Source organism: Bos taurus, chromosome 24 (assembly GCF_002263795.3).
Source record: "Bos taurus isolate L1 Dominette 01449 registration number 42190680 breed Hereford chromosome 24, ARS-UCD2.0, whole genome shotgun sequence".
NCBI lineage: Eukaryota > Metazoa > Chordata > Mammalia > Artiodactyla > Bovidae > Bos > Bos taurus.
Window position 1 is genome coordinate 20,267,133 of NC_037351.1, and position 15,124 is coordinate 20,282,256.

Genomic DNA, 15,124 nt, shown 5'->3' on the forward strand with positions numbered 1-15,124 from the left:
CTGGAATTCCATCACCTCCACTCCCTTTGTTCGTAGTAATGCTTCCTAAGGCCCACTTGACTTCACATTCCAGGATGTCTGGCTCGAGGTGAATGATCACACCATTGTGATTATCTGGGTCATAAAGATCTTTTTTATAGTTGTGTGTATTCTTGCCAACTCTTCTTAATATCTTCTGCTTCTGTTAAGTCCATCTCATTTCTGTCCTTTAATGAGCCCATCTTTGCATGAAATGTTCCCTTGGTATCTCTAATTTTCTTGAAGAGATCTCCAGTCTTTCCCATTTTGTTGTTTTCCTCTATTTCTTTGCATTGATCACTGAGGAAGTCTTATCTCTCCTTGCTCTTCTTTGGGACTCTTCATTCAAATGGTATATATATATATTTTTTTTCTCCTTTGCCTTTTGCTTCTCTTTTTTCACAGTTCTTTGTAAGGACTCCTCAGACAACCATTTTGCCTTTTTGCATTTCTTTTTCTTGGGGATTGTCTTGATCCCTGCCTCCTATACAATGTTACAAACCTCTATCCATATTTCTTCAGGCACTCTGTCCATCATATCTAATCTGAATCTATTTCTCACTTCCACTATATAATCGTAAGGGATTTGATTTAGGTCATACCTGAATCGTCTAGTGGTTTTCTCTACTTACTTCAATTTAAGTCTGAATTTTACAATAAAGAGTTCATGGTCTGAGCCACAGTCAGCTCCCAGTCTTATTTTTGCTGACTGTATAGAGCTTCTCCATCTTTGGGTTCAAAGAATATAATCAATCTGATTTCAGTATTGACCATCTGCTGGTGTCCATGGTGATGTCCAGTGCTACCTGTATATAATCCTTTACTCTTGAGAATGGGCAGGACCTGTGAAAATGAGGGATATTATGCCATGGCTTAGGTTACATTATATGACAAAGGCAAAGGGTTTTTGTGTATGTAACTAAAGTACCTAATCAGTTAACTTTGACTTAAAAGGGTCATTATCCTAGGTGGGCCTTACATAATCAGCAGGGCATTCTAAAAGAGAAGTAGAAGTCAGATGGATTTCCTCCTGGCTTTGAAAAGCTAAGCTGCCATGTTGTGAGACATCCTATGAGAGGACCAATGGAAAGGAACTGTGACTAGTCTGTAGGAGCTGAGAGCAGCCCTCTAGCTGATGGCCATCAAGAGGATAGTGTCCTTCATCTTACCAATGCTAAAAATTTACAGTAGTTATGCAGCATAGAAACTAATGTCTATGTTTCGTTACCTGGAAATGGGTTCTGCTACTACACATACCTATGTGGAAGCATCTTTGAGACTAGGAAATGGGTGGAAGCTGGAAGAATTTTCAGGAACTTAGTAGACAAAGTCTAATAAATCACCACTAACAGACTGATATTAGAAATCAACTATAGCAATGCTGAAAATATTGCTGGTGATGACTCAGAAAGAAATAGCATAATGGCAGAAATAAATCCTACCTTATCAGTAGTTACATTTAATGCAAATGGACTAAACACTTCAATGAGAAGGCAGAGATTGACATCAGATTTTAGAAAAGCAAAAACATGATTCAAATATACCTAGTCTACAAGAGACACATTTTGTATTTAAAGACACAAACAGGTTAAAACTGAAAGTATGGGTGAGGGGGGTGGAATATACCATGCAAATAGAACCCAAAGTGGAGCTTGAGTGGCTATACTAACAGCAGGTAAAATAAACTTTAAAACAAAGTTCATTATTAGAAACAAAGGAGGATGGTTCATGATGATAATAGATATCAATGCCCAGGAAAACAAAACAATTATCATATATGTATCTATATCCTGAAAGATGATGCTGTGAAAGTGCTGCACTCAATATGCCAGCAAATTTGGAAAACTCAGCAGTGGCCACAGGACTGGAAAAGGTCAGTTTTCATTCCAATCCCAAAGAAAGGCAATGCCAAAGAATGCTCAAACTACCACACAATTGCACTCATCTCACACGCTAGTAAAGTAATGCTCAAAATTCTCCAAGCCAGACTTCAGCAATACGTGAACCGTGAACTTCCTGATGTTCAAGCTGGTTTTAGAAAAGGCAGAGGAAACAGAGATTAAATTGCCAACATCTGCTGGATCTTGGAAATAGCAAGAGAGTTCCAGAAAAACATCTATTTTCTGCTTTATTGACTATGCCAATCCCTCTGACTGTGTGGATCACAATAAACTGTGGAAAATTCTGAAAGAGATGGGAATACCAGACCATCTGACCTGCCTCTTGAGAAATCTGTATGCAGGTCAGGAAGCAACAGTTAGAACTGGACATGGAACAACAGACTGGTTCCAAATAGGAAAAGGAGTACGTTAAGGCTGTACATTGTCACCCTGTTTATTTAACTTATATGTAGAGTACATCATGAGAAACGCTGGACTGGAAGAAACACAAGCTGGAATCAAGACTGCCAGGAGAAATATCAATAACCTCAAATATCAATAACCTCACTTTCACCCTTATGGCAGAAAGTGAAGAGGATCTCAAAAGCCTCTTGATGAAAGTGAAAGAGGAGAGTGAAAAAGTTGGCTTAAAGCTCAACATTCAGAAGACGAAGATCATGGCATCCGGTCCCATCACTTCATGGGAAATAGATGGGGAAACAGTGGAAACAGTGTCAGACTTTATTTTGGGGCTCCAAAATCACTGCAGATGGTGACTGCAGCCATGAAATTAAAAGACGCTTACTCCTTGGAAGGAAAGTTACGACCAACCTGGATGGCATATTGAAAAGCAGAGACATTACTTTGCCAACAAAGGTCCGTCTAGTCAAGGCTATGGTTTTTCCTGTGGTCATGTATGGATGTGAGAGTTGGACTGTGAAGAAGGCTGAGCGCCGAAGAATTGATGCTTTTGATCTGTGGTGTTGGAGAAGACTCTTGAGAGTCCCTTGGACTGCAAGGAGATCCAACCAGTCCATTCTGAAGGAGATCAGCCCTGGGATTTCTTTGGAAGGAATGATGCTAAAGCTGAAACTCCAGTACTTTGGCCACCTGATGCAAAGAATTGACTCATTGGCAAAGAGTCTGATGCTGGGAGGGATTGGGGGCAGGAGGAGAAGGGGATGACAGAGGATGAGATGGCTGGATGGCATCACTGACTCGATGGACGTGAGTCTGAGTGGACTCCGGGAGTTGGTGATGGACAGGGAGGCCTGGTATGCTGTGATTCATGGGGTCTCAAAGAGTTGGACACTACTGAGCGACTGAACTGAACTGAAGGTCCAAAATATATGAAGCAAAAACTGACAGTGTTGAAAGGAGAAATAGATAATTCAACAATAATAGTCTCAGATGATACCCTACTTAACAACAGTTGATAAAACAGATGGGCATAAAGTGAACTTGGAACTAGTAAACTTAAGCAACACTAAATTGACTCTACCTAACAGACATCTGTAGAACACTTTATCAGAAACAGTATAATAAAATTCTTCTCAAGTATACATGGAGTAACCTCAAGAATAAACCATATGTTAGACCGTTATGCAAGCCAAAATAAATTCTGAAGAATTTATATCATACAAGGTGTGTTCTCTGATGACAGAACATACCTGAATTGTGGGATAGAATGAAAAAAGCAAAAATCAAACTTCCTCAACATGATGAAGGGTATCTGTGAAGAACCCACAGCCAACATTTACTTAATGGTGAGAAACTGGATACTTTCCCAGTAAAATCAGGAACAAGACAAATGTTCATGGGATCTCCAGCACCACACCAAGTTGAGGTTACAGGACTTGAGAGAAAGTCATGTTCTGATTTATTATAGTAGAAGCAAAGGGAAAGGTACACGTGGGAAGATTAAGTAAACCAGATGTAAGTTTTCAAGAGTCTTCTCTTAGTGGAATCACATGCTGCTGCTGCTGTTGCTAACTAGCTTCAGTCGTGTCCAACTCTGTGCGACCCCATAGATGGCAGCCCACCAGGCTCCCTCGTCCCTGGGATTCTCCAGTCAAGAACACTGGAGTGGGTTGCCACTTCCTTCTCCAATGCATGAAAGTGAAAAGTGAAAGTGAAGTCGCTCAGCCGTGTCCAACTCTTCACGACCCCATGGACTGCAGCCTACCAGGCTCCTCCGTCCATGGGATTTTCCAGGCAAGAGTACTGGAGTGGGGTGCCATTGTCTTCTCCAGGAATCACATGGGACACCCTTAATTATTCCAGCAACATGTGACAATACATCTGAAATGTTGTCTACTAGGGAAGCTCATGTGACCCAGGAGTCCATACCTTTTATTGGAAATGCATTATGTAGACACCCTCTACCTAATATGTACCAAATTTGAGACTCCCAGAGGAAAGCAGGTGCTTAGAAGGAAATGGCAACCCACTCCAGTGTTCTTGCCTGGATAATCCCAGGGACAGGGGAGCCTGGTGGGCTGCTGTCTCTGGGGTTGCACAGAGTCAGACACAACTGAAGCGAATTAGCAGCAGCAGCATAAACCATACTGTCTGCAATAGCAAGTGAGTACAGTGAGTCATTCTCACCAGGGAATGGTAGAAATCCTCTTGAAATCCAAGTTCCCAGATGCTAACCAAGGACCAACCTTACAAGCAGATGTCTCTAAATATTACAGTCTCAGGTATGCTACATTCTCTCTTTTCTGCAAAATAAGAACTCCCCTCTTACCACTTCTATTCAGCATTTTACTGAGATTCTAGTCAGGGTAGTTAAGCAAGAGAATGAAATAAAGACATACAAGTGGGAAGGAAAGAAGTAAAGAGCTATTTGCAGATAACATGCTCCATGTATTAAAAAGAAAGTCCTAAGAAATCCACACACAAAAAAAGGAAAAAAAACAAACAAAACCCTATAGCTTAGCAATGAACAAGTCCAAAAATAAACCTGTAAAAACAATTCAATTTATAATTGGGTCAAAACAGTAAAATACTTAGTATAAAGTTAAATTAACAGAAGTAAGGTCAGGAAGCAACAGTTAGAACTGGACATGGAACAACAGACTGGTTCCAAATAGGAAAAGGAGTACGTCAAGGCTGTGTATTGTCACCCTGCTTATTTAACTTCTATGCCGAGTACATCATGAGAAACGCTGGGCTGGAAGAAGCACAAACTGGAATCAAGACTGCCAGGAGAATTATCAATAACCTCAGATATGCAGATGACACCACCCTTATGGCAGAAAGTAAAGAGGAACTAAAAAGCCTCTTGATGAAAGTAAAAGAGGAGAGTGAAAAAGTTGCCTTAAAGCTCAACATTCAGAAAACTAAGATCGCATCTGGTCCCATCACTTTATGGGAAATAGATGGGGAAACAGTGGAAACAGTGTCAGACTTTATTTTGGGGGGCTCCAAAATCACTGCAGATGGTAATTGCAGCCTTGAAATTAAAAGCCGCTTACTCCTTGGAAGGAAAGTTATGACCAACATCGATAGCATATCAAAAAGCAGAGACATTACTTTGCCAACAAAGATCCGTCTAGTCAAGGCTATGGTTTTTCTAGTGGTCATGTATGGGTGTGAGAGTTGGACTGTAAAGAAAGCTGAGTGCTGAAGAATTGATGCTTTTGAACTGTGGTGTTGAAGAAGACTCTTGAGAGTGAGTCCCTTGAACTGCAAGGAGATCCAACCAGTCCATTCTAAAGGAGATCAGTCCTGGGTGTTTTTGGAAGGACTGATGCTAAAGCTCAAACTCCAATACTTTGGCCACCTGATGCAAAGAGTTGACTCATTGGAAAAGACTGTGATGCTGGGAGGGATTGGGGGCAGGAGGAGAAGGGAATGACAGAGGATGAGATGGCTGGATGGCATCACCAACGCGATGGACATGAGTTTGAGTGAACTCCAGGAGTTGGTGATGGACAACGAGGGCTGGCATAGTGCAATTCATGGGGTCGCAAAGAGTTGGGCACAGCTGAGCGACTAAACTGAACTGAACTGAACTGAAGGCATAAATGAATAAATTACGTAAGTGCATGACTTATACTACAACACACTATGTAAAGAAATTAAAAAACATCTAAACAAACTGGAAGACATGTTTATGGTTTGGAAGTCTTAATATTATTAGAATCCTATACTCTGAAAATTGACTAAATTTACAATCCCCAAAACGTCAACTGCTTCTCTCTCAGATACTGACAAATAACCCAGTCCTAAAATTAATATGAAAATGGAGACCCAGAATAGCCAAAACAAAGTTGGAAAAGAAGTACAAAATTTAGAGGACTTAAACTTCTCCATTTGAAAGTTCACTACACTTGGGATAATGAAAATGTTCTGCAGATGAATAGTGGTGATAATTATACAACAATGTCAAGTGTACTTAACTGTACACTTTAAAATAGTTAATATGGCAGATTTTTATGTATAAGTACAATAAATTTGCTTCAAATCTACAGTAGTTTTCACTGGGGCGGTGCTATAAAGATAGAAGTATAGATCAGTGGAATAGGATTCAGACTCCTGAACTAAACCATCACATTTATGGCCCAGCGATTTTCAACAGAGATATCTAAATAATGAGGGGAAAAGTCTTTTCAACATATTTTGTGGCAACTGGATAGCCACATGCAAAAGAGTGAAATTGGACCCCAACCTCAATTCAGATACAAAAATTAACTCAAAATGGATCTTAGATATAAATGTATGTGCTAAAACATAGGCCTTAAGTTGGTTTTTTAATGACTTTGGATTAGGCAGTAGATTCTTAGATCTAACACCAAAAGTACAAGAAACAGAAGAAAAAAAATAGCTAAATCATACTTCATCAATATTAAAAATGCTTGTGCTTTTAAAGATACCATCAAGAAAGTGAAAAGACTCCACAGAAAAGGAGAGACTGCAAATCACATATGTGAAAAGAGATTTATGGGTGAAATCTATCAAGAACTCATATGACTCTACAAAAACATCAAATAATCCAATCCAGATACCACTTCACACCCTCTAGGATGCCTGCTTAAAAACTAAATAAATAAACGTAAGTCTTGGCAAGGAATTGGAGAAACTGGAATATTCACTCACTACAGGTGGGAATGCAAAATGGCACTGCCACTTTGGAAAGCAGTTTGACACTTCCTCATAAAGCTAAACATTGTTCCCTATGACCCAGCAATTTCACTTCTGGATATATACCCAAGAGAAATGAAAACACTTACATGCAAAAACATGTACACAAATATTCTTAAAAGCATTATTTATAATAAAGTACAAACAGTCCATATGTCCATCAGCTGATGAATGGATTGAAAAATGTGGTATGTCCACACAATAGGAAATGTTGGCAAATGAAATACAGTACTGATCCATGCTACAATATAGATTAACCTTGAAAACTAATTGAAAGGAGAGTTACAAAGGCCATGTGTTTTATGATTTCACTTATATGATCTATATGTACAGATGTAAAGTAAATTGCCAGAATGCTGGGAGTGGGGAATGGAAAATGGTACAAGGTTACTTTTTCATGAAAGGATTTACAACTCTGTGAATATACTAAAAATCACTGAAGTATACATTTCAGTGGGGTGAACACTTTATGGTGTGGAATTATATCTCAATAAGGCTTTTTTTTTTTTTTTAAATAAAAAGGAATCCCAAAAAATGGCCCTCCAAGATTTCCTGAAGTATAACACCTGTGATTTGTTGTGTGAATTGGCAAAAAGGGAGATTATCCTTAACTACATGAGCACTTTACAACAAGCTGTTAACAGAAGAGGAAGTCAAAGAGATTTGAAGCATGGAAAAGATTTGTTATGCTGTTGTTGGCTTGAAGATGGATAAGAACACATGATAAAGTATATCATAATGGCCGCTGAAAGTGCCCCCAGCTGACAGCAGGCAAGGACTGAAGACTTCATTCCTACCACCACAAGCAGTTGAGTTCTGCCAGTAACAGGAATGGAAGATGACCTGGAGCACCCAATGCGAATAGATCAGCTGACACTTGAGCAGTCGGTTTGCCTGGATGTATAGAAATATAGATCAATTATTTCAGCCTCAGCAGAGAAACCAGTCATGCTGTGCCAGATTTACGAGATACAGAACTGTGATCTGGGTGCTGTTTAAAGTTGCTAATTTGTGGTAGTTTCTCATGAAGCAATAGAAAGCAGTCCATTCCCCCAAATATTTTAAAGAAAAGAGCAAACGATACACATTTCAAAAAGAAACATAACAAGTGTAATATGATACATGTAATTACAAAATATAATGATAAGGCTGAGACCAAACGTAACCCTCGTAACAATAAATATGAATGAGCTTAAATCACCTAGTAATAGAAAAAGATTTTAAATCTGGCTCACAAAACCCAACTATTTGCTATTTCCCAAAACATAACTAAAGCAAAAAAATTCAAACATATTTAAAATGAAGAGATAGATACATGTTTCTGGTGTCTCACAACTGTCCACAAGTCTCAGTGATTCATTAGAAGAACTCACAAGACTCAGACAGGACTCCCAGCTATAGTTTATTATATCAATCAGTTGGACCCTGGAAATCTGACCTTTAACATATCAGGTGGTATCCAGAGGAAGCCGTGTATCAGCTTCTGAAGTTTTCCCACAGGTGAGTGGTCACATAGAGTACACTCCTTCCTCAAGTGGTGAAATGCTACAATATGTGTGCAGTGTTTCTGCCCAGGGAAGCTGGCCTAAGACCCAAATTCTAGGGGTTTTATTGGGGGCCACTCATGTAGGCAAAACAATCAGCCTTTTGTTGTTACCAACCCTTTTGCGTTGGGCACCAAAAAGGGTCTTCCTGCCCAGTATCATTAGAGCCAGTAGGATGAGACCAAGTTTGGTCAGAAGCAAAGGCAAGTTTTATTTGATCAAAGAATGGAAAGAAGCCAGCTCACACTCTAGAGTATAACTCAGCCAGGGGTGGGGCTGCTTTGTAGGGTTCTTGTTGGGGAGGGTGAGTGGAGTACTCACCAGGCTGCACCACTTTGCTGTTTAGATCTCAGTGCTGGTTGCACACTCTCTGTGGAGGTCTAAAGTCCATGGGGCCCCGGAAGAGTCCAACGCGCCTTAGCAACTTGGAGACTCAGACACAGTAACCAAACAACAAACTACTTCAAAAGTGGCAATTGAGTTTTTTTGGACTCTTTGTATCTTCTGTTTAGAATTTGCCCCAACTGCACAGTTTGATAAGGGATAACCTAGATAGCATATTAAAAAGCAGAGACATTACTTTGCCAACAAAGGTCCATCTAGTCAAGGCTATGGTTTTTCCAGTAGTCATGTATGGATGTGAGAGTTGGACTGTGAAGAAAGCTGAGCACTGAAGAGTTGATGCTTGTGAACTGTGGTGTTGGAGAAGACTCTTGAGAGTCCCTCGGACTGCAAGGAGATCCAACCAGTCCATTCTAAAGGAGATCAGCCCTGGGTGTTCCTTGGAAGAAATGATGCTAAAACTGAAACTCCAGTATTTTGGCCACCTCATGCGAAGAGTTAACTCATTGGAAAAGACCCTGATGCTGGGAGGGATTGGGGGCAGGAGGAGAAGGGGATGACAGAGGATGAGATGGCTGGATGGCATCACCAACTCAATGGATGTGAGTTTGAGTGAACTCCGGGAGATGGTGATGGACAGGGAGGCCTGGCGTGCTGCGATTCATGGGGTCGCAAAGAGTCAGACACGACTGAGCGACTGAACTGAACTGAACTGAATGATTATATAATAACTGCATCTTGCTCAAGGACATTTTTCTTCTTCTTAACAAGAACCTTCTGACTAATCTTACCTTAATATGTATGTTGTGAGAGTGGATCTGGTAAGACCTTTCTATTGTTAGTTCTAATCTTGTTCATTTAAAATGTATGTTGTGGGAATGGTTCTGATAAAAGTATATAAGGCCTTGATAAGAGTAGCAAGTGAACCCCTCTCTCCCCCTTCTGATGTCTATGTCAGAAGCTTTTTCTGTCCTTTTTCACTATATAATAAAACTTCTGCCACACAAAAGCTTTGAGTGATCAAGCCTGGTACCTGATCCCTGAAGCTAAATCTTCTTTGGAGATCACAAATCCAGCATCATTCACTGTTAGCTATCATCTTGGGGGCTCTGCAGATGACACCACCCTTATGGCAGAAAGCAGAGAGGAACTAAAATGCCTCTTGATGAAAGTGAAAGAGGAGAGTGAAAAAGCTAGATTAAAACTCAACATTCAAAAAACTAAAATCATGGCATCTAGTCCCATCACTTCATGACAAATAGATGGGGAAACAGTGACAGACTATTTTCCTGGGCTCCAAAATCACTGCAGATGGTGACTGCAGCCTTGAAATTAAAAGACACTTGCTCCTTGGAAGAAAAGCTATGACAAACCTAGACAGCATATTAAATAGCAGAGACATTACTTTACTGACAAAGGTGTGTATAGTCAAAGCTGTGGTTTTTCCAGTAGTCATATGTGGATGTGAGAGTTGGACCAAAAAGAAAGCTGAGTGCCGAAGAATTGATGCTTTTGAACAATGGTGTTGGATAAGACTCTTGAGAGTCCCTTGGACAGCAAGGAGATCAAACCAGTCAATCCTAAAGGAAATCATTCCTGAATATTCATTGGTAGGACTGATGCTGAAGCTGAAGCTGCAGTACTTTGGCCACCTGATGCAAGGAACTGACTCATTGGAAAAGACCCTGATGCTTGGAAAGAATGAAGGCAGGAGGAGAAGGGAATGACAGAGGATGAGATGGTTGGATGGCATCACTGACTCAATGAACATGAGTTTGAGCAAGCTCCAGAAGTTGGTGATGGACAGGAAAGCAAAGAGTCAGACACAACTGAGCATCTGAACTGAGTCAGATACTACTTCTCATGTCACATTAATAATAAACCATACACAACTTGTTATTGCTATTATTTCTAAATATACTCATGATTTTTTGGTTATCTGTGTTATGATGATTTATAATAAATATATATATTTAGGCTTTGTCACTATTTCAGGCACAGAGTTCCTAAAACCCCTGAAATTTCCTAAGTGATAAAAGAAGGTGCCTTTTGTTAATGAGGTGACTGGAAAGCCCTTGGGTAACCTAAAGATGGGTCCAGTTCCCAAGGGAACCAACCAGGATTAACGGGTTGGAACTTTCACTCCTCCACCTGATTTACATGGAGGGGAGAGAGTCTGGAGGTTGAGTTATTTGCCAATGGCCAGTTATTTAGTCAAGCATGCCTGTGCAATGAAGCCTCCATAAAAAACCAAAAGAGTGCAGGGAGTTTCCAGTCTGGTTAACCAGACGCTTCCTCATGCCACTGTGCCAGGCCCCAAACTCAGCAAGGACAGAAGCCCCTTTGTTCAGGACCCAGCCCTACACATCTTATCTCCCTGTTGATCTGTAATATCCTTTAAAATAAACCAGTATTCCAGTGAGTAAATGGGTTTCCTGAATTCTGTGAGCCCCTGTATCAAACTCATCAAACCCAAGGGAAGGATCATAGGAACTCCTAATTTATAGCCAGTCCATCAGAAGCACAGATAACAACCTGGACCTGCAGTTAGCATCCGAAGTAAGGGCAGGCTTGTGGGAATGAGCTCTTGTGGGATCTGAGGCTTTCTCCTGGTAGAGTCAGAATTGAGTTGAATTGTAGAACATTCAGCTGGTGTCTGAGAATTACTTGGTGGTGTGAAGAAAACTTTCCCTCATGTTGGAATTAACTACTAAGAGAAAACAGTAGGCTTGGTACCTGCACCTGTGGTCAGAGATTTAGTTCTGTGAAATAATTAATGTAATATATCTGAACCTGTTTCCTTATCTTTAAAATAATGATGCCTGCTCCACATGATTGTTGAGTCAGTGAGATAACTCATATCAGTCCCCAGAAATACAGCATTATACAAATGGAATTTACTGTGTGGCCCTGTCTTCTTCACCCCCAGTATTTCCTCCTTATCAGTGCTGAAGTATTGGATAGCAGACTCTCTGCAGTGGGCACTTCCTAAGCAACTTGTTATATGAAAGTTTTTAAAGTCAGCATGTTGAACAGTTGTCCTATCCTGGAGATCTACAAAGATTAAAAATGATATGTTGTCATCTGTGCTACATTACAGCAGTTCTGTCTGAGCCTGTAGCCCTTCCACACAGGTCTGTTACAAGCTGAAGAATGGTGTGTTTGTGTCTCTCTCAGCCTACTTACTGATAGTGTTGCTGTTGGCTAGGAATACCTGAGGCACTCACCTAGGCTATACTACTTGGATGAGCCCCACAGAGATTTCCCACATTGAAGCTGATGTTGTGGTTGGACCAAACATTGTGGCTTTTGTTATGACTGAAGATATACCTCAGCAGCAACCATCGGGGAACCTTGAAAAAACATTTTTTTTTTTATTATACACAGGTTCTGGAGGGTACATGGTATGCCCACAGCCACACAGCCAGATAGCTGGGAGTGAGTGAGCAGACCTGGGTCTTTGCTTTTATTAGAGCCCCAGAATTGTGTGTCTAGGGTTTTGCAGGTTTACACTTTATTGGTGGACTTAAAACTTAAGAGGGGAAATTAGGACATCTGAAAGGAAAAGGTGGCTCATTCAAGTAGTCAGTTATCCAGGTTACCCAGGGCTTTCTAAAAGGGGAACTTTGTGAGTTGGGGGTGGCCTCATTCCTCATCTAGTTGTTTAGTTAGTATCTGTATCATACAACTGGCAATTTGTTTATTCAAGATGGATGTATTTGAAATGGATGCCTCAGCAAAACTTAATGTTAGGTACTTACATTATGTGTTTGTCCTCTTGGAGCCCTAGGCATTAGATTGCACTGTGAGTATAGTCAGATGACATCCCTATGTAACCAGCTGTGTTGTGGGCCAAGAATTCTGTATTCTTCGGTCTTAACTGCAGGTGGAGTAGTGGGTTGCCAAGACTAATTAAAGCTAGACTCTGCATTTGTGTAGGATAATTGCTTTAATGGGCTATGCCAGGGGGCATGTAATGACTTTTGAACATATTCTTCATTTTTCAACTAGACCCATACTTGGAGTCAGAGGATTGGCTTTGTGGTTTAACCTCTCAACCTCGGTGTCCTTGCTGTAAAGTTGAATAATGGCATTTATTATCTACTGTCTTAGTTTTGGTGAGCAGTGCCAAATGAGACTACCCTTAAAGGGATAAAACAGTGTCTTCCATCCTAACCAGTCAGGGGCATAGCAAGGACTCACCCCAGGTCAAATGGCTTGAAGCTCACTGGTTTTCTACCACAGTACCATGCTTCCCAACACATTAGAAAGAACCTTGAACAGAAGGCAGAAGAAAAATTGTGTATATGGTACTTTTCACTTTTCCAAAGTATCTTCATTTCCGTTTCCTCTTCTGTTTCTTCATTCCTGTTTTTGCTTCACTTATTGAGGAAAGTATTACTGTAATTCTTGTCTTACTGAATGCAGAAGGAAGTGAACACTCATCTGAGGTCACACAGCTGGTGAATGCACAAAGCATGACTTAGGACGGTGGAGTCCCGATTTCTCAGCTAGTGTATCGGGCTGTTGCTGCATCCCAAGATTTGACTCTTCTGAAAACCTGAGGAAAACTTTGCTATGTGGAAAGGATACTGGCATAATTATCACTAGAAGACTACATGGTCTTAGCTTATGGGACTGACTGCTTTTGAGGGACCAGCTGCTTTTATTACAGGGGTAACAAATGCTCCTTAGAGCGATCTGGTATTCCTAGAGCAGACTTCAACAGTTCATCAACCTTTCTGGTAGAAATATGTGAGAATGGACCAACTACTCTACTCTCTGCTTCCTCTTCCAGAATCATCCCCAGGTGTGACAGAGGTGACCATCATAGAAAAGCCACCTGCTGAACGTCATATGATTTCTTCATGGGAACAAGTAAGTGTCAACCTGTTGAATCCTCACCTCCCAACAAAGAGTGGTCAACTTAAATGTCCCTGAGAAGGAAAGACTGGACAGGAAACTTTTTCTTATCTCAGGCCACAGCCTTCAAGTTAGAGTTCATCTTTCTCTCTGTTTCTGTTCAGGGCTTTTAACGCTCCCTTGCATTCCATACCATCTCCCCAACACAGAGCATCTCCTCTGAGCCCGTCTTAAAGAGGCAGTGGAACATTTGAAGTTGTATATATACACGGCAAAGCTGAAAATCCAGCAAGGAAAGAAGGAATTAAATATTCATAAGCATGCTGGGCAGAACGTGGTTAAGTGTTGCAGAGAAGTACTAACCAGATTAATAGCGAATGCTTTCCAACCCTCCTCTAAACTTTCATTCATTCGTTTATTCAGTAAAAGATTTAACCTCCTAAAATGGGCCAGGCATTGTGCTTGATGTTGAGTCCTAGAGATTCAAGGGTAATCAATAAAGAACACAGTTTCCTACCTCTTGATCTTGTCTGAGACATAGTATAAGTCATCCCAAGTATAATTACAAAGCAGATCAAGCTCTGTGAAATAAAGGTTAAGGGAGCATTGTCAGGAGGCCTGACCTAGTCTGGAGGTTGCAGAATATTTTTCCCAAAGAAGTTATGAGAAGTTTTTAACCAGATAGATGAGATATGTGAAGAAGATGCTTTGAGCCTGTGTGAAGGCTTCAAGATAGGAAAGATTACATTTTTGAGAGCATAAAGAGGGTCCATGTGGCTAGAGCACAGGAGAATGAGGGAGAGAGATAGACAAGGACCAGGACATGCAGGGCTTCTCAGATCATTAGGATTTTGTTCTTTACATTTACCAAGGGAAGCCACTGAAATGTTTTAAATAGAGAAGTCATATTTCTGTTTTGGAAAATAACTGTGGCTGAGTAGCAAGCAGCAAATGGATCTGACTAGGGAGCACAAGGTCACCTTGTCACTGAGTGAGTGCTGCTGCTATATCAGGTAAATTATTTCATTTAATCCTCATAATAACCCTGGCAAGATCAGTGTCCATATCTCTGTGTTATAAATGAAAAATCTGAGGGTCAGAGAGGTCAAAGAATTTGTCCTGGGCCACATAGCTACCAAGTAGCAGAGCCTATATTGTCTGCCTCTAAGCACATGCCCTTTCTGCTCTACCAGACTACCCCTCCTATGGAAGGAAACACTATGTCAGCCTTGCCCTCGCCAGCCAAGCAGCCCCCAGGAATGTGGGCATGATCAGTCCCTGCGAAGAGCTCCCACCCTCCCAGGGCTGAGCAGTGGCTTCACTGGCATA

The 15,124-nt window shown here is 40.8% G+C and overlaps 1 protein-coding gene across 1 annotated transcript in view; it reads left to right on the forward strand.

Annotated features, from left to right (window-relative positions):
* Positions 1–15,124, forward strand: part of TPGS2 (tubulin polyglutamylase complex subunit 2) — a 64,488-nt gene that overhangs the window by 5,197 nt on the left and 44,167 nt on the right. Inside the window, 1 exon segment of the mRNA NM_001102244.2 lies at positions 13,731–13,810. Coding sequence (NP_001095714.1) covers positions 13,731–13,810 — 80 coding nt within the window.